Here is a 21,332-nt window from a genome sequence, read left to right on the forward strand (position 1 = left end):
ATTTATGCGTATTATTAACTTTGTAAAGAAGGATTTTGTTGGCTATGCACACGTTCTATCGGTACGTCTACTAATTACCATAATCTTTTCTCAGAAGGCTTTGAACACAATAATGAAAGGCTCCAGTAGGTACTAATAAACATTACAATAAAATATAATCTTTATTATAATGAAAATTACACCGTAATCTTTTCCAGGATATACGAAATCCTTCGATTAGAGGTAGGTAGATTAAACCCACGGGGTAAACCGACTACTATAATATAATGGTACCAAACTATTGTTATAAACGGTTTAAACATGCTTATTAATAACTTTTACTTATTTGCCTTGACACCTCACATTTCTCTAATAGAATAGCTTTCACTACCTTTTATAAAAGTTGCCACCATGAAGATATCAACGGTAGGTAAGTTGTCAGACTTACCCTCGTCCGTCATATTATGCGTTTTAAACTATTTACAAAGTAGCACTCAACTTTATTAATTTCAATTTAAAACTAAGCTGATTGGGGAACTACTTATTATAATATATAAGATGAAAATAAATAATACCTAGGAATTTTCCATTAAAGACGATTAAAATGTAATATACCCGTGATACCTACCCTAATCGCGTTGTTTCCGACTGCTAAGCCCGGTTGACCGTGGCCAGTGACGTCGGACCAATAGAAGGACGTTCAAGAGCCTCCTAAGATATTTGAATTTTATAGCATTTTCAAAGCGTCGTAATTAGAGTACGGGTTAAAAATATTTGTTTTTTTCGCTTGCAAGCGTTTTAAGATCATGTTACCTTATGTTTTTTAATATCATTTTAATACTTAAAAATTTATGCAAGTTCCCTATTATAGTCAGAACAAAATTAGATCGGACACCCTTATTTTTTGTGATATACTAAATTACATATCCAATAATTTTTATGCATTAAACAGCTCGGTCCCAATTGACTTTATATCGCCGGTCCGGAATAAAAATGACGTAACTGCAAATTTTGTCAATTCCTGTTTATTGCGTAAATAACTTATAAAATACTATATACAGATGATACAAAAACGACAGAACTGTAACTATATGCTGAGCCACCACAGGGTAGTTGCGTCGTTATTGAAATATGCACCATTTTATACATTGTTTCAGATGACGAATGACGCAACCGTAAATATGGTTGAAAATGGGGGGACTAAATTAAGATAATGAAATTCTGACCAATAGGGAAGAAGATAAGAGTCGTCGCAGTAAGAGTAAGAATAGCAGCATAATAAACATTTAAAAATAGTTTTTGTGTACAAACAAATTTTCAGATCAACAATGAGGCAACTGTAGATAGGGTTGAAAATGGGGGGATTAAAATGAGATAATGAAATTCGAACCAATGGGGATGAATCTAAAAGCCATCATTGTAAGAATAAACGCCATACCGATGCTCCGGACGGTTGCTCTTTATTTAATCACTATTTTAAATATTTAAAAAATTTTAGATGAAGAATGATGCAACTGTAAGAAGGATTAAAATGGAGGGATTAAATTAAGGTAACGAAATTCGAACCATTAGGGATCAAAATAAGAGCAATCATTGTAACAATAAACGCCATACCGATGCTCATGGACGATTACTCCTCATTTAATCCCTATTTTAAATATTTAAAAATTGTTTTTTGCTCTCCTGAGAAATTTGGCTGTTTGCAGTTACGTCATTCTTATTCCGGACCGGCGATATCGTATCTATTAGGTACCTATTACATTGATTACACATTGATTGTGTTTTTGGTGCCAAAGTGTTTAGAGCTGATTTTAAGTATATTTGGGGTGCTAATTCCGAATATGGCTTTAGTTTTGCCCTACCAGCTCTAGTTTTCAAGATAAAGTAGGTCGTGCCGGCTATTATGCATTAAAATACAAATATGCTGATATGGATTTACTAAATTGGAATAAAAATCACACAATTAGAAAAAAAGTATAGTTTAAGGCATTTAACTACAATAAAACCCTTTGTACAATGAAACAGATATACAATTAGTTTTGAGAAAAAAACTAACAAAATAGAAAAAAAACTTTACTTGACGTAACAGACGTAACAATAGAGTCTCCTGCGCGATTTCATGGAATGAACTTTTAAACAGTCTTTTTTCAGACTCCAGCAAAAACCTGCCATCATACGGGTGTCCCATCTTCCTTGGAACGGGTCCTCCATGGTTTTTGTGTCTTGGTGAAATTTCTCACCTTGCTCTTCACTTGTGTCACCTAAGTTTTCAGAGAAACGGTCCAGGTGGCTGTAAAGATAGTGGACTTTGATGCTTATATTACATCCGTAATTGGAAATTATTCAGCAAACGGTTTACCAGCTCAGCATAGTTTTCACTTTTGTGATTTCCCAGAAAATTTTTCATAATATCCACAAGAAAGCCAAGCTTTTTTCTCTACCTCATTCATTGACCCCACAAAAGACGGATCCTTTGTAAGAATTCTGATCTGTGGTCCATCAAGGATACCAGTTTTAAGTTTTTCCGTACTTATCTAGGGGCAGCTTCCTTCCTATGTAGGCGAAGCATGGTCCATTAGAATCAAGTGCCTTAACGAATTGCTTCATAGGCCTATCTTAATATGGAGGGTTGGTAAGATTATTTTCTCTGGTTCGACTAAAGACTGGGCAATAATGTTCTTTCTTGCATAAATAAAGCATAATACATTGAGAACAACAAATATACCGAGGAAGAAGTTTAATTAACAATGTATATTCCTTTAAATAACATATTCTTCATTATCTCACATATTAAAACTACTAATTTCGGAATGTGCCATATCCATAAAACTAGAGCTGATACAAAAGAACGGAATCCATATTTCGATTTATCGCCCCTAATATAGTAAAAATCAGCTTAAAGATTCACGGCACCAAAACAAAAGTTTTTTTTCTGTAGGCTTGTGTTATTATACTGATGGCCAAAAAAGTGCAACACCTGGAAGGTAACATAATATAATTTTTAAATATTTATTTATGGAAGTGTACAATATCATATTAATATTATTTGACAACATTATAAACAAATTTACAACGTCAAAAAATTAATAATGAGTGCCTCGTCCTTTATTTTCTAGACACTCAGTTACTGATGGGGTATTCATCGAATTAACATCTTGGCTACGTTTAGAGATTTATTAACTTACGTTGGGTGCGTTACGAGGCATATACCCTTATACCCCATTTCCACCGTGCGTTATGACACAGTAGACACAGCCAACCGTTAGTGTAGTACGAGGTCTACTTGTCCCGTAACTCAACCAAGGTGTTAAGTCTGTATCATATTGTAGAATACTCAACAAGATTATTCTTATGGCATGCTACAGGTCTTCTAAGTTTCCTGGAGGAAGTGGCAATCGATTAAGTTTCGATCTACCATATCCCATACATGTTCGATGGGTGACAAATCAGTGATCTTGATGGTTACTCCAAAGCCTTTATATAAGATTCTTGTATGAAAATTGGAAAAATTCTTTGTAAAAGATATACAATTTTTATTAAAAATCCCTTTAAGGGCTACATCACAACAAAACGTTTTCGATCTTATAAAAAATCATCATCAGTGTTAGACCTAAAAGTAAGTATAACCGTTTTAATGAATTAAAAGTTGATGTTTAAATTTTGACTAAGGTTAAAGCAAGTTGGTTATACTTACAGATAACCAGTGGCGGTTATCCCTTTAGGTCAATTGGTCAATGACCTCCCTGTAATAATTGTACAATCAATCGAATATAATGTAATTATTTCCTTAAAAAAAGAAAATTTTCTGTATTAAAAATGTTCGGAATACAATAGTATCGTTCAAAGTTAAATTTTGCTTTTATTGTATTGACTTTTCAGTCATTTTGTTGTTGTAAAATATAGCGACAAAGATGCCGCCAAAAGATTACCGATAAATAAACATGAAATACGAGCTGTTTGACAGTACCGAAAAGCCAAATTTATCTTTGACTGAAACTACCGCAATATTACTCTAAAACAGCTAAATACGAACATTCACGATGGTCAAGAAATTTATTTGACCTCACTGTGAGAATACAGCAGTGGGATTCCGAACGTTCACGAAAATACGCTCTTATATACAAGTTGGTACCATCGTGGTCATTGACCGTAGACCGTAGATCTACGCAGGGAGTAAGATTAGTTCGGAATTTACAAAGTTAAGTTAAGTGCGTTCGTGAGATTAATATTATTTTATTATAGATTGTTATAAAATGTCGGTAGTGGTTAGTATAAATGAACTCCAACGCCAAATGAAATTAAATTGAAGAAGAATCGATTTACTTTTTACATCCGCATAAAAATGTAAGTTTTTATTTATTTTAGGTTTTGAGTTTATATTAAGTAGTTTGTTTATATTAAGTAGTTTGTTGATATTCTGGCTGTTATAATTACATATTATATCATACTATTTATCTGATTTATTTGACAATTAGTAATGAAGACTTGTTCCTTTTACTTATTTCATATTTACTTGTCAAATAAAGATCTGCTTAAATTTAAACAACATATTGCAAAATAAGTTATAAGAAACCAATACAGATGATGGAATAAGAAATTATTTAAAATGGGATTTGTAGGTCTTGTTTTTCCAAAAAAATCTTGAACCACCGGATATGACCTCCCCCTTCACTTACAGACCAGCCGCCACTAGATGCCAGCTGAGCCACCAAAGAAATATTCGGATCAAAACCTTTTAAATATAATATGGATGCATTAAAGGTGCATATCTAAATAAAATGCCTTAGGATGGATACATGGCAACAAGAATAATGCCCTTAGGTAAAGTATTGAATTTCCCAACACGTGGGATGCAAATTGAATTGCTTACACTCCAATGACTTAATGGCAACTAAATGCAAATGGAGTGATGTTTCTGAAAGGTGTCAAAAACAAACCGACAATGTGACGTAGAAGTTACCCTGTATTACTACAGCCAACTAATTATAATAAAACTAATGTAACTTCTACGTCACATTGTCGGTTTGTTTTTGACACCTTTCGGAAACATCAAATTTGCATTTAGTTGCCATTAAATCATTGGAATGTAAACAACTCAATTTGCATCCCACGTGTTGGGAAATTCAATACCTTACCTAAGGGCATTATCCTTGTTGCCATGTATCCATCCTAAAGTATTTTATTTAAGTATGTACCTTTAATGCATTCATATTATAATATTTTAAGGGTTTTTATCCGAATATTTTTTTGGTGGCTCAGCTGGCATCCAATCTGTAAGTATAACCAACTTGTTTTAACCTTAGTTAAAATTTAAACATCAACTTTTCATTCATTAAAACGGTTATACCTACTTTTAGGTCTAACACTGATGATGATTTTTTATAAATCGAAAACGTTTTGTTGTGATGTAACCCTTAAAGGGATTTTTAATAAAAATTTTATAAAATTTACAAAGAATTTTTCCAATTTTTGTAATTGATGGTATACAGCCAACTACAGGAAAAATTTTTCTTTTCCTTGTGGATTCTTGTATGAAGTCCATGGTTTCATGGACAATATAAGATTTTGTATTAAACTGTTAAAATATCGGATTTGGAATGGTTTGTAGGTAGGCATGTACAACCGGTTGCAGTGCTTCACCAATGCTACGAGCTACGAGCTGTCAGAATGCCGTTAATAAGAACTAGAGGTGATCTGCTTGTCTGCTTGCCAAACATATAAGATCCCATACCATAATGCTTGGTTGTCTTGCTGTGTGTCGTTCAACATCGAAGTCTATATTTCCTCTCTCACCTCGAATACGTCTTACCCTTATGCGCCCATCAGAGCCACCAAAACAAAACCTAGATTCATCACTGAAGCAGATAAAATTCCATTGGCCATTCCAGTTTTCCGAACTCTGCACCATTCTAAGCAGCGAGCTTTATACTGTGGTGCCAAACGTAATACCAAAAGCGGACAATAAGCTCTCAGTGCCATTCTAAGGATTCTAGGTCAATTGTTCGAACGCAATTGCTCGAAATCAATTGCTCGAAATCAATTACTCGAAAATCAATTGCTCGACATGAAAATTGCTCGAAATAAAAACTGCTCGAATAAAAAAGAAAATTGTATATCTAAAATATTTATTCACAATAATCCGAAATATATAGGTCCTTACATAAAAAAGACACTTTTAATATAACAAATTATGTGAAATTCCACGTGGTATATAATTACAGATATTAATTTGTGTTTGGTAATTGTTAATTAAACGCAATAACCTATCAGCACTGTTTCTATATATCTCATATGACCCACTTGAGGTTGTTCGCCACTTATATACTGTTCAATTTTTAGTTCATTTAAATTTTGTTCTCGTTTTAGGGCTTTGTTCTCGTTTTAACCCTAATTATCATAATGGCACACAAAATACAATGAATACAATCAAAATGAAAAATCCAATACATATTGTTATGACCTACTTTTTAGTACTTTAATATCACTTAATCTTTATTTGATGACTCCAATTAATTATTTAACCAATTATCCAATTGTCGCAAATCATACAAAAAAATTAATAAAAAATCTCAGGGTGCCTTTTTATAATACAAAAAAAATATCTAAATTATCTTATGTTATACTTATCTTCTCTCGTGGTTTCAGTATTTCTTAGTTGGTTCTAATCGGGAAAAAATATTAGGAAAAGGAATTAATAGAAATATAAAATAAACATACAGAATTGTCTTTTATTATCAAATTCAATACTCTAAAAATCGATCAAATTTAAAACCTGTGGACACAGCTGTCCGAATGAAATTTTTACCACTTAAATTTATTCGAGTTAAAAAAAAAACAATTTATCGGTTTGTTCCCGATGACTTTGATAAAACAAGCTAAACAAACAAATTTAGGTATTCGCAAAATTACCTATACTTCCTATTTACTTTTTGAAATATTGGAATCTTAATTCATGTGCTTTTACTCAAAATTTTAGTTTCCGAACATAAAAATATCTTTCACATAAATTGACTGCCCTTTTGCTTCACTCACTCTGATGTCTTCTCTTGACCCAAAACAGCTCTCCCTCGTTGACTATGTTAGGCTACCCATCAAAGCCCTCTCCGTTCTCAAGCTTCAAATCTATCGGCATACCAGCACCAATTCTCCAACAAAACACAAACTCCAAAAATTCTCTCCTCTCCTTCTCACAGTAATACAGAATCAAAGAGGTATTTCGTCTCAATTTGATCTGTCTCTCGTTCCACTTTTCAGCTCTATTTTCCACTATCAAAACACCCACTGGTACTTGCTATCTAACTATCCACGAAAACGTTGACTGCTCTTCAGCGATGCCAATAACATAATGAGTTCCTCTTTCCAAAACTATCTCACATTCAAACAAAACTTTCCCCATTCCAAAGTGACTAGCCAATCAGAAACATTTATCTCCCCACCTTCCTTTTTTTATTTGAAAACAAACAGTCATTCTCTCAAAAATATTCCTACACAAACTTATGACTTTCCGTAAATTATCTAAATATTCCTATCATTAAACAAACATATTTAAAATTCCAAACTTTCTTTACCTTAATTTCCTAAGAACTAATTAATGTGGCTTTTGGAATCGTGCATAACAAAACACCGTTTTAATCTCCAAATACCCTGAACAATTATTGTCTTATTCATATCACTTTCTTTCCTAATGTGTTTTATTTTTCAGGTAAAAACTTACTAACAATAAATCACTTCTTAAAAACTACTTATAATAAATAGTTACAAATCAATATACAGGGTGGATCAAATTTATGTGCCCGCGTTATATTAAAAAAAATTAAAATTTTTATTCTATCTTTGATTGATAGCTTGATCCACAATAACATCCCCGCCTTGTTTTGAGATAAAATCGTTTTTAATAAGTGCAACAAAAAAATGATTTTTCTCTCGACAACAGCTTTCTCTTATGTCAAAATATTTATTCCCGCCTGAAAAAACAATTGCTTCCTTTGTCCCAGTGTCTGTACTTATATGGGATTGGGTACGTTTTCGATCAAAAATTTCCTAAGTCTGTAACCTCAAATGAATGCTCATACTTTTTGGCTACTCTGTTTTCTTCATTTATTAAATTTTCATACCCCCTCAATATTACACGCAGTTCCTTCTCCTTTTCTTCTCCCCATATCAATTTTCTTTCGTTTTCTTCCGATTCTTTACACATGTTTATTGTGTATTCTGCCTCCTCCATTTTGCATACTTCTTCTTCAAATACCACAGTTTCAATAGTATCTTTTTCGCCTTCTTTTTCTATTCTGATCTCTTCTTCTTCTGGGCTCATCTCTTCTTTTGAGGAATCCCAAGCTTCATTTTCTTGTGTCAATCTTTTTTCTTCTTTTTCTTCTTCTGGGCTCATCTCTTTTTTCGAGGAATCTTAAGCTTCATTTTCTTTTGTCAATCTTGTTTCTTCTTCTTCTTCTTCTTTCTCTTCTTCTGGGCTCATCTCTTCTTTTGAGGAATCCCAAGATTCATTTTCTTTTGTCACTCTTTTTTCTTCTTCTGGGCTCATCTCTTTTTTCCCAGATCTACTTTTTATTACTTTAATATCACTTAATCTTTATTTGATGACTCCAATTAATTATTTAATCAATTATCCAATTGTCGCAAATCATACAAAAAAACTAATAAAAAATCTCAGGGTGCCTTTTTATAATACAAAAAAAATATCTAAATTATCTTATGTTATACTTATCTTCTCTCGTGGTTTCAGTATCTCTTAGTTGGTTCTAATCGGGAAAAAATATTAGGAAAAGGAATTAAATAGAAATATAAAATAAACATACAGAATTGTCTTTTATTATCAAATTCTATTCTCTAAAAATCGATCAAATTTAAAACCTGTGGACACAGCTGTCCGAATGAAATTTTTACCACTTAAATTTATTCGAGTTAAAAAAAAACAATTTATCGGTTTGTTCCCGATGACTTTGATAAAACAAGCTAAACAAACAAATTTAAGTAATCGCAAAATTACCTATACTTCCTATTTACTTTTTGAAATATTGGAATCTTAATTCATGTGCTTTTACTCAAAATTTTAGTTTCCAAACATAAAAATATCTTTCACATAAATTGACTGACCTTTTGCTTCACTCACTCTGATGTCTTCTCTTGACCCAAAACAGCTCTCCCTCGTTGACTATGTTAGGCTACCCATCAAAGCCCTCTCCGTTCTCAAGCTTCAAATCTATCAGCATACCAGCACCAATTCTCGAACAAAACACAAACTCCAAAAATTCTTTCCTCTCCTTCTCACAGTAATACAGAATCAAAGAGGTATTTCGTCTCAATTTGATCTGTCTCTCGTTCCACTTTTTAGATCTATTTTCTCTATCTATTTTCAGCACTATCAAAACACCCACTGGTACTTGCTATCTAACTATCCACGAAAACGTTGACTGCTCTTCAGCGATGCCAATAATATAATGAGTTCCTCTTTCCACAACTATCTCACATTCAAACAAAACTTTCCCCATTCCAAAGTGCCTAGCCAATCAGAAACATTTATCTCCCCACCTTCCTTTTTTTATTTGAAAACAAACAGTCATTCTCTCAAAAATATTCCTACCCAGACTTTCCGTAAATTATCTAAATATTCCTATCATTAAACAAACATATTTAAGATTCCAAACTTTCTTTACCTTAATTTCCTAAGAACTAATTAATGTGGCTTTTGGAATCGTGCATAACAAAACACCGTTATAATCTCCAAATACCCTGAACAATTATTGTCTTATTCATATCACTTTCTTTCCTAATGTGTTTTATTTTTCAGGGAAAAACTTACTAACGATAAATCACTTCTTAAAAACTACTTATAATAAATAGTTACAAATCAATATACAGGGTGGATCAAATTTATGTGCCCGCGTTATATTAAAAAAAAATAAAATTTTTATTCTATCTTTGATTGATAGCTTGATCCACAATAATATATACCCAATAAAGAAACATTGGTAATGGGTAAGCATGTTAATGAGTACTTAATGATTTTAATTTTTCCCTAATATCTGGAAATTATTATAATCCCTAATTATCATAATGTAAGAAAATCAAAACCTCAAAGATATTTGAGATTTGTAATAATAGTTATTTATAAAAAAACTTCGTGAAGTATGCTTTTTGCGAACGCACGCGATGTTTAGAGCGCGAGCGACACGGGAGCGAGTGCTATACATTGCGTAAGTTCGCAAAAAGTACTAAACGCACAGTTTCATACAATATTTTATCTACGATAAACAAATAAAAAACTGTCTTCTTCACTGGAATTCATTTCTATTCTACAATTTTTAGAACTTTGACATTTAAAAATTATAACTTCTTTCAAACCAAAAAACTGTCAAAACTTTTGTCGTAATTTATTGCTGACAATGTCATCACCATGACAACGTGAAAGTTAAGGATATTTGATTATATGAAGGTATGCTAAAAACAGTGCGAAAAAGTAAATCCCATTTAAAATACATTGTTACTTCACGCACACTTTAAATCCTTCACGCACTGCTATCTATAATGACAGTTTTGACAAACTAAAAACTTATACATAATATGAGATAAATACTTTTATCTATTCTATGTCATATTATGTATATGTTTTTAGTTTGTGAAAACTGTCATTATAGATAGCAGTGCGTGAAGTGTTTAAAGTGTGCGTAAAGTAACAATGTATTTTAAATGGGACTTACTTTTTTGCACTGTTTTCGATACACTTTCATATAATCAAATATCCTTAACTTTCGGGGTGTCATTGTGATGACATAATGAGCAATAAATTACGACAAAAGTTTTGACAGTTTTGTGGTTTGAAAGAAGTTTTAAATGTCAAAGTTCTAAAAATTGTAGAATAGAAATCAATTACAGTGACGTCGTCAGAAGAGTTACAGTTTTTTTATTTGTTCATCATAGATAAAATATTGTATGAAACTGTGCGTGAAGTACTTTTTGCGAACTTACGCGATTTATAGCACTCGCTCCGTTGTCGCTCGTGCTCTCTAAACATCGCGTGCGTTCGCAAAAAGCATACTTCACGAACTGTTTCATAAATAACTATTTTAGCATAAATTAATATACGATTATATACGTGGAATATCACACAATTTGTCCTATTTCAAGTACCTTTCTTATGTATATATTTTGTATTATTGTGAATAAATATTTTAGATATATAATTGTTTCTTTTATTCGAGCAATTTGTATTTTGAGCAATTTTCATGTCGAGCAATTGATTTTCGAGCAATTGCTTTGGAGCAATTAATTTCGAGCAATTGCATTCGAGCAATTCACCGGTTACCCATTCTAAGTAATCTTTGATTAACTGTTCTTCTTAAAACTATCCTTGATGTAGCTGCAACTAAATAATATCTTACTTAATGTACACTGTCCCTTCTATTTCTGAGAGTAAGAATCCTAAGATGGCGCAAATTATGGCCTTGCAATATTGTAGACGTCTAACCCTAAACCAAATCCGGCCTCTTTCATGCCTACAATGCCTATTTCGCATTAAGTCCTAAGTCGCTTAAATGACGAAAGTGTCAACGACCGAAAATTCTTGGCATTTTAAATTTTTTGTATAAATTCAAAACAATCGCCAATAACTAAAAATTATAAATAGACTAAAGTTTCTTATCTTTTTTGTTTTTTACAAAAAGAACTTCAGTTAAAGAAAATATAAACATAGTTTCAAAAGTTATGCATCACCTAAAAGTATGCTCATTTTCATATGTAGTTGATTTTTTCATGAACAGATCAACGGATTCCACTAATTTTTTTTATTATTTTAGATTTTTCTTTGATATTTACACAGTTGGGCAAAGGTTTACTCAAACTTATTTTTTGTATTTATACCGGGTGAAAGAAAAGAAATATTTTTCTTATATTAAGTTTGAGACACCTTGTAGGGAGGATGAGATAATTACAAGTGTGAGTACAGACCGAAATTGTATTTAGTCCACGGCGCATCTGTTTTGAGATAGACGTTGAGAGGTGACTCATATTTTTTGCAGAAATTTCTTGGAGTTAACTCCTATAATAATAATTGGGTTATCCTCCACTCAAAAATGTCCGGAACACTGTTTAAATAATCAAAATGTCAAAAAATGAAGGAAAAATTCGATTATTTTCTTGGTTTTTTGATTATAACTTTCAAAGTATTCACTTTCGAGAAAAGTTGTACTGACATAAAAGTTGGATAGTTAAATTACCTACAATATAGGATGGGTTAAAAATTTTAAAAATTGTTACCCTTGTTGCAAAATAGCAATAATTGCGAAAAAAAAACATAAAAAAACAAGTATTTGCATTTTACGTTTTTCAACCATTTATGCTACACTTAGGACCTTAATATTTTACCCAGAAAAACTATATGATAAAGTTAAATAATAATGTAAATTTCATTAATATCGGTGCAATAGATTTTGCAAAATAAATTTTGCAATCCAGCTTTCGCAAAAAAAATTCATTTTTCAAGATGTTGCAGGATTGAAAATAAAGCAGATAGCAAGTTGAAATTTTTTTACGTATAGAACAATACCCTACCTTTAATTTGCAATTTTTAAAATTAAAATCCATTAACTACCACGGCGTCAGGAATTTTTTTAAATAAACAATAATTTTTGGTGCTACGCGCAGGACAGCGGTGTTCGATTCACACAAGTTGATTTCCACCAAAATTTCTTCCAATTTTTATTTAATATATTATTTAATTAGGGGAGTGCATTTAGATTTTCACTTCGGAAAAAATCAAACAAGATAAAACTTTTTGTAATTTCATTAAGAAATGTTTAATAAACAACATATCAAAAAGTTCTACTTGAGAAGTGGGTGCTTCATTTTTTATTAAACAAATGAACAGCGAAGTTAGATGTTTTTTAAATAACTCCGAAAATATAATTTTTAGAAAAAAACTGACTTGACCATTGAAAAATTCAGAAAATTTTACAATAAAAACCTTATGTGAAGATTTTTTAAAAATTAAATCTCTAGCTTCTGTAATTTTTTATTTATAACGCTAAAGTCACCCTTCTCACACACATTGGCGCACTGTAAACTAGCGTTGGAAGAAGTGCACGGTTGAGTTTTTTTAATGTAATTCTTTAACTAATGGATCAAAAGAAATTTTACAAATTGGACATGAAAGAAGATGAAATAAGCTATCTTATGGTTGTAATAGAAAGAAATAAAATATATGGACATAACTACGGTGTGGGCGGAAAATGAGCCTTACATGAATTTTGTTTAAAAATGATTTAAAAATGTGTAACTAATACAATTTTACTTATAAAACTCTCAAATTTGCAAAACTTAACCCTCAATAATCTTACTAAACGATGTTTTATTCAAAAAAAAATCTCAAAAATTTAATTCAAATAATACCATGTCTCAAAAAATGTAATTTTTGAAAACTTCGTAGTTCTACAGAATTCCCACCAATTTAAGACGGTATTACTCAAGTTTGAATAAATCTAATACAATTTTTTTGCTATTTTTTTAAAGCCCGGGATGTAATCTTGAAAAAACACTGAATTATTTTAGTTTAGAAATGAAATAAACAATTTATTTTTGAGAAAACTAAGAAAGATAACAAAAATGTAATACAAAAACCGAAAATTACCAGCTGAAAAAATGTATATACAGAGTGATCAAAACTTTTTTCTGTAAAACTTACCTAAAATACATTTAACAATAAGCTTCAACAATAATAAATGTTCAACAAAAAAATTTTTTTTTAGCTCTTATACAGTATGTCTGCGTAACTTGGAACCTATTGATAACTTTTTTAATATCAGTTTTACGAAAAAAAGTTATTCCTTATAAAATACTCTGCATCGTATATAACATAAGATGCAACCATCAAATATCAAATTTTGTTAGTTTTGTACGAGGCATGTCAAAAAATATGAATTTCACTCAAGAGTAAAGTACCTGTATATTTCACAATATCGAAAATTTTTATAAAGAAAAGTTGTTTGGAATTAAAAACTATGTTCCAATATGTAATTATATCCTTCTAATCGAAAATTTGTTTTTATTCTTTCTAATACATTTTAATTTTTAATATTATTATGAAATTTTTTTTTATCTTTTTTTAAGAATGAAATTCCATATTTGTTTGATTGTATTCTACTTGTTTTTCATTTAAATATCCGCCATTTTGAATCCGGCATTTTGAAATTTAAATTTTTAATCTTTAACTCAGATTCAACAACCTGTTAAAGATAAAGACAATAAATGTTTTAGAAAAATTTTATTTTTTATGTTCTTTTTAGAAACTCCGCATTCTGGATCCGCCATTTTATAGTTTATAATGTTAACATTTAAAGGTTTATCAAAGCACTCAAAAATAAATATATGTAGAAATAAATACATTTTGTAAAGAAATTATGATTTTACAACTACTTTTTAAGTTATTCGCCATTTTGGATCTGCCATTTTATAATTTAAATTATCAAAATTTGATTCAGGTTCAGCAACCTCTCTAAAATATCCACATATATGCAAACAAACACGTTTTATAAAAAAAATTCGGATTTTACAACTACTTTTTAAGGATTTTTAGGAAAAAATCCGCCATTTTGTATCCGCTATTTTGAATTTGCAAATTGTAATGTCAGATTCGGGTTCAGCATAATCAAAACTAAAATAAAAACATTTTTTATCAAAATAAAATGTTGAATTCACCCATATTCTTAACATTATTTATACAAAACAATTGTTATTGTTTTAACAATTAATAAACAATTAGCGGCGAAATTTGTGAGTAGATCTTTTTACTTTAACATATTTATAAACTAACAAAAAAAGTTTTAGAAAAATATAACCTTGTTTGATTTTTTCGGAAACATTGTATCTTTTCGTTCTAATTGCACTCCCCTAAATATATTATTTTCTAATTTGATTATTGTTTGTGAAATATTGTTTAAAAAGGTTCATATGTTTAAAAATCATAAACTTTTATTCTCTAACTTAAAATATATGAACAAAGAAAGTTTTTGCCAAAAAAGTGTTATTTCAAAGGACAGAACATGTGTTTTTACTTTGCAATAAACAAATTTATTTATTTATATCAAAATGTACTAAAAATTAAAATTTGTCAATCACTATCAAAGGTCATTGGAATGCCCAATCAGAGCAAACTATCCGCTGTCCTGCGGGTAGCACCAAAAAAAAAGTGTATTGTTGTATAATTTTTATGGGAAAAATTTAGAAAATAAATTTATATCAGAGACCACGAAAGTATAGATTTTCATCGCCCTGTTTATAACCAAAAATTGTAATAGGATAATTTAGTTAGTAATCAGTGTTTTCGCAGAAAGTGAAATCGTTAAGAAGGTGGTTTTCTTAATGGGTTTTTGAACGGGCTTAAAACAATGGTGCGGTCAGATTATACAATACAGTTTTATTTCGCTTTGCAATGGACAATAAAACATTTTATAAAAAATTCGAAGAAGGTTAAGCGGTAAACAAATTTATTGAGTTTAGAATGTAATGCTTTTTGTTTAGCATTTTGAAACAACGAAAGTAATTTGATGTCTCCCAGAATTTAACAAAATCGAAAGTTTGTATACAAATTAAATTGGTTCTTAAGAAATGATAATATGGGTGTAGTGGGTAGAAAGGATGTTTTGTGATTGGTGGAAAATGATGGATGGAACGGATGAGAGTGTTGAGTCTGATTTTGACGAGAGAAAAAATAGGCACTATGTAATGAATATCTGGAGACAGCAGTCCAGTTTTTGAAAAGTGAGAAGTCAGTGTAAAGCGGTGAAATTGGCCTTTGCGAGCAGAATCAAGTTGAAACGAAATCGTTGATGGGTTTGAGAAGTTAATTTTCCTGTGTCCGAGGAAGATTCCTGTTTCTGTCTAGAACGAGTAGCCGATTGGTATCTATTTGCACAAGATATCGAGCAGAAAGAAAACTGAGTCGAGAATTCGAGCGAGTGCTGTTTGTTTGTTTGTGAAGCAGTTTGGACGAGAGGGACCTTTCGCAACATCCTAAGAGTACGTGTGGGAGAATCGAGGACGACGCAATCACGGAAAAGAAGTAGAGAAAAAACAAAAAGGTTAGTCAAATCATTTGTGAAACGGAGAGTTTGTTTATATCCACACCATATTTGCTTAATTTTTGTATTGAACCGTTCTATAACATAATTAATCATTCCAAATTTTAAAGAAGAAATCAGTAATCAATTCAAAAGGAAAAAAGTAAAATTTATTAAATTTTGTAAGAATAAATAACGAATTATTTAAATAATTTTTTTTGTTAAAACAGAGGAGATATCAGAATTAAAGATTAATTTATTAGAGGAAAAATAGTTGCAACAAATCTAAATTTTTAGCATATTTTAAAATCTTATATTTATGGTATATTGGATAAATAAATAATATTTTTTAACATTTATATGGTATTTAGTGTGTTTAATTTCCCTCTTTTTTTTCCTGGATGGAGTAAGCAACTAGAGATACCAGAAGCCACAAACCAAAGGTAAAGCATCAAAAATAAAATAGCCCTGAGAATAAACTTTATTAGAAAATTTAATTTAAATTTGGGTTTGTTTTACATAAGCAGTAATAAAAATAATTGAGTAATTAATTAAATTAAGAATTTGGTCATCAATCTCCTAAAAGAGAGAAATACAGAGCATAACAGTATTTAAAAAAATTCCTGACACCGTAGTGGTTAACCGATTTTAATTTTGCAAATTGCAAATGAAAGATGAAAGGTACGGTATTCTTCTATATGTAGAAAAAAATTCAACTTGTTGACTGCTTTATATTCAGTCCTGCAAGCTTTTGAAAAAATTAATTTTTTTTGCGAAAGCTGGATTGCAAAATTTATTTTGCAAAATCTATTCAACCGATCTTAATGAAATTCACAGAATTATTTTCTTATATCATATAGGTCTGGATCCCGCGTATGAAAAAAAAGTTGATTAATAGCAAGCTGAAAATTTGTTAATAGCTTAAGGGTGTCTAGTCAGATAAACTTTGATATATGGGAACACTGGAACAGGGGCAGTTTTAATTGTGGAACAGGTTAAAAATTTAGAACGGTCAGACCACGAAAACGGCACATTTATTTTGTCCGACAGAATAGACTTAAACTCTCCGAACAGAGATTAAACTCTCATGCAAAAATCAGACTGTTATTTATCACCTGTCATAATTCCTGTCATTTGACATATTCTACATGTTCCACTTATTAAAACGCCCATTTGGTGATAAATAGCAGTCTGATTTTTGCATGAGAGTTTAATCTCTGTTCGGAGAGTTTAAGTCTATTCTGTCGGACAAAATAAATGTGCCGTTTTCGTGGTCTGACTGTTCCAAATTTTTAACCTGTTCCACAATTAAAACTTCCCCTGTTCCAGTGTTCCCATATATCAAAGTTTATCCGCCTAGACACCCTTAAGCTATTAACAAATTTTCAGCTTGCTATTAATCAACTTTTTTTTCATATGCGGGATAGAGACCTAATAAGCATGCAGCATAAATGGTTGAAAAACGTAAAATGCGAATACTTGTTTTTTATAGTTTTTTTTTCGCAATTATTGCTATTTTGCAAAAAGGGTGACAATACATAAAATTTTTAATGAATTCTATATTGTAAGAAATTTAATTGCGCAACTTTTATGTTAGTACAACTTTTCTCAAAAATGAATACTTTCAAAGTTATAGTCAAAAAATGAAGAAAAAAATCGAATTTGTCCTTCAGTTTTTGACATTTTGATTATTTAAACAATGTTCCGGACCTTTTTGAGTGGGAGGATAACTCAAATATTATTAGATGAGTTATTTTGAAGCAATTTCTGCAAAAAAATATGAGTCACCTCTCAACGTCCTAATGTACTAATATTTTTGCAGATGCGCCCTGGTCTAATTGCCATTGGCATCTGTAGTCTTATGCTTTGTGAATATTTTGTTATTTGAATGTCCCTGATATCTTTAGAAACAAAGAAAATAGACGGTTTTATTCTTTAACATGTGTTTTACTGACGTCATGCCATACGTGAAGAGGCCATGTCTTATCATACACTAAGATGAAAAAATTTCATATATTATAGTGCGAAAGAAACCAAGTCTTCAAAGAAAAAAAATCTGCGCAATTTACCTCTCGCTATTTAAAGAGCCTCCACGTAGACACAAAATCCGTACTTACTATCAAGGAAATTCCACTTCAAAACATCACAGAGCCCCCATTAAACAATCGCGTCTCTATTATGTTGAGCTCGCTGTGCTTACCGCTCACTTGATCTACAAATAACTCTTAAGGTGTCGACCAGAATTTTTAACGTTATGTGCCTTTCCGTTTTTAAAAAATTGTTAACTGTTTTTTAATTGTTAATTTAGTTTTGTTTCAGTTAAAACACGTCATGTTAAAGAATAAAAGCGTCTAATTTCTTTGTTTATAAAGATACTAGGTGCATTCAAAAAACAAAATGTTCACAAAACATAACTACAAAATACGATGTCGATGTTGTATAGGTATCTACCGACACTTATACCTTGTCCTCCCTACAGGATGTCTTAAACTTAACATAAGAAAAACATTTTTTTTCACCCGGTATAAGTTCAAAAAAGAAGTTTGAGTATACCTATGCCCAACTGTGCCAATATCAAAGAAAAATCTAAAATAATCAAAAAAATTAGCGGAGTGCGTTAATCTGTTTACGAAAAAATCAACTATGAAAATGACCATACCTTTTATGTGATGCATAACTTTGGAAACTATGTGTATTTAAAGATATTAAATCATAAATATTTAAATATATTACCAATATTAGTTACAAAGGAATAGTTTTGATCCAAATAAATAACCGGATACAAGGTGCTGCATTTTTTGGCCATCAGTATGTACTTTAATTTTTAGATAACATTCCCTATGTCTAAATTTATTAATTTTCGAGATATTTTCATTTTTCAATGGACCAGTAGCGTGACCACCCAAATCACCAGAATTTAATAAACTGGACTGATTTTTTTGGGGTTACGTTAATAATGAAGTTTACAAAATAATTCCAACAACAAGGGATGAGATGAAAAATAGAATACAAAGTGTATTTCGATGTGTTAATTTACAAGTGCTTCGTAGAGTAAGTAGCTCATTCAATGATTGTTTTTAGGCGTGCATAAATGTGTTAGGAGGTAATTTTGAACACCTTATGTAATTAAATATTAAAAATATTTTATTAAAAGTAGCTTTCGTTCTTTTTTGTTACATTGTTACATTTACATACAAAAGTAGTGTTTAATTGTCTTCACAAAATGTTGTATTTTGTGTTTGTGTTTTTTTGTAAAATTTATTATCTACTAATTTTCTTTCTTTATTTGTTACATTTACATAAAAAGCAGTTTTAAATTGTTTGAAAAATGTTGTATGTTGTGGTTGTGTTTTTTTGTAAAATGTGTTACTAATAAATTATTTTTATTTCTTTATTTCCTACATTGTTTCATTGATTAGCGGATTGATAATTATTAGTAATCGTCAATATTGTCAATTCAGTCATGGCTTACTTAAAATTCAGATAAATTTAGACACCTAAAATAATTTGCTCTGAAAATATCTCAAAAACTAATAAATTTGCACATAGGGAATGTTACATAAAAATTAAAGTACGGTAACGTTACTTTTCAATAATTATATAAAATACAGGGTGTTCCATTTAACATTCCTGAGAAAATAATGTACGTGCGTTTTGACTCACCCTATATTTGATAAAAAGAAAATTAGCAATGTCATTAATTCTTGAAAATTTTGACAATAAATAAAAAAATATGGCATTAATAAACCATTGCTGTTGTGCTTATTTTTATTTATACAGGGAGTTGAACTTGTTACGATTTTCATACAAAATTGGTTATAACTTTTTAAATACCCTGTATAACATAACAGACCTTTATATTTTTGTGATGGAGAAGTTAACAATATTTCGAATATAAAATAAAATATAGGGTGTTCCGTTTAAAAAAAAAACATAAGTTTGGTCTGTCACTGTGTTATCGAACAACCTGTAACAATCTAACTAATTCTGTAATGTGAAGCTCAAAGTTGGCTACAATTTTTGTTATTAACTTTTATTGCTATCTATTACTATAGCGGATCTATTGGGTTTTACCCCACTAATCAATCACCCTGTATAAAAGGTGCTAAAACTGTTTTCTTGTGGCATGTATAAGTTAAATATTGTATTTGTATGGGATTATACCACAATTTATTGTAATGAAAAGAAGAATTTTGATTAAAATGTATCTTTTATTACCATAAATTATAGTTTAATCCTATATAAATATAATATTTAACTAAATTATTGCAGTTCTTTTAAATTTGTAGAATGAAACATTAGATGAAAGTTTACCACATTTATCAGATAAGATTAAGGATGATCCTGAGATAGAACTAGTTGTAGCAGACTTTGATTATAATATATCTTTGCTAAAAATTACACAAGCAGCGCACCATTTGTTAAAACCAAATATTACCTTTTTAACAGGTGGGACAGATAAGACTTTTCCTGCTTCTAACGGAAAATTTATAGTAGGTAAGAAAACCAACTAGAATTCTTTAAACTTAAGACGATCGCACAAAAGAACACTTTTTCTTTTTCACTAACAACTTCTTTACTCTCTGACACCCATAATTAAAGCATGAATTATAGTCAAAATACCTTTATCTATAGTAAAATCACAATAAAGATGCACTAGAAATAAACAAACAAAGACACGGTGAATGTTACAAGGAGCACTCCCAAATCATGATTTAGTGCAGCCGATATGTGAAAAAGTTGTGCATTTAATGATAGAAGTATATAATTTGGACCACACATACTGCACATATTATAAAGGTTCAAATTTAAATATGAGGCCATCTCAGATTTTGCCTTTTACAAAAATGGCGTGCATTCAAAATGGCGACTATACATATGTGACTAATGGCACGATAACTTTTGAACGAGACTTCAGATTTCAACCAAATTTGGTATGTAGGTTATTTTTTTGATGAATAATATCGAGGTCTTGAACCGGAAGAATCGGTTTACCAGAAGTTGTGTTTTTCCTGGTTTTTATGTAAAATATGCTGTTTTTTTTTAATTCTTTCATCCTGTATGTATTAATTTTTCAAAAAGTTAATACCACCATTGAAAGGAGCGTAAAAATATTTTTTAGGAAATATTTTTAACTTTTTAGTTATGTTAATTACCATTTAATAAATGCATAACGTATCTTCACATGTACCTATGTGTGGCAGATTCTTGCAAATATTATAAGAATTATTGTGCATTTAATGGTAGAAGCATATAATTTGGACCACATATACTACACATATA

At 30.5% G+C, this 21,332-nt stretch overlaps 1 protein-coding gene across 3 annotated transcripts in view; it reads left to right on the plus strand.

The window, feature by feature from the left end:
- Nucleotides 1–21,332, plus strand: part of LOC114325151 (uncharacterized) — a 77,217-nt gene that overhangs the window by 39,978 nt on the left and 15,907 nt on the right. For all 3 annotated transcript variants that reach the window (XM_050650051.1, XM_028273106.2, XM_050650050.1), the window contains exon 3: nucleotides 20,339–20,546. In XM_050650051.1, the coding sequence (XP_050506008.1) occupies nucleotides 20,339–20,546 (208 nt within the window). The remainder of the gene's footprint in view (nucleotides 1–20,338; nucleotides 20,547–21,332) is intronic.

Source organism: Diabrotica virgifera, chromosome 5 (genome assembly GCF_917563875.1).
Source record: "Diabrotica virgifera virgifera chromosome 5, PGI_DIABVI_V3a".
Lineage (NCBI taxonomy): Eukaryota > Metazoa > Arthropoda > Insecta > Coleoptera > Chrysomelidae > Diabrotica > Diabrotica virgifera.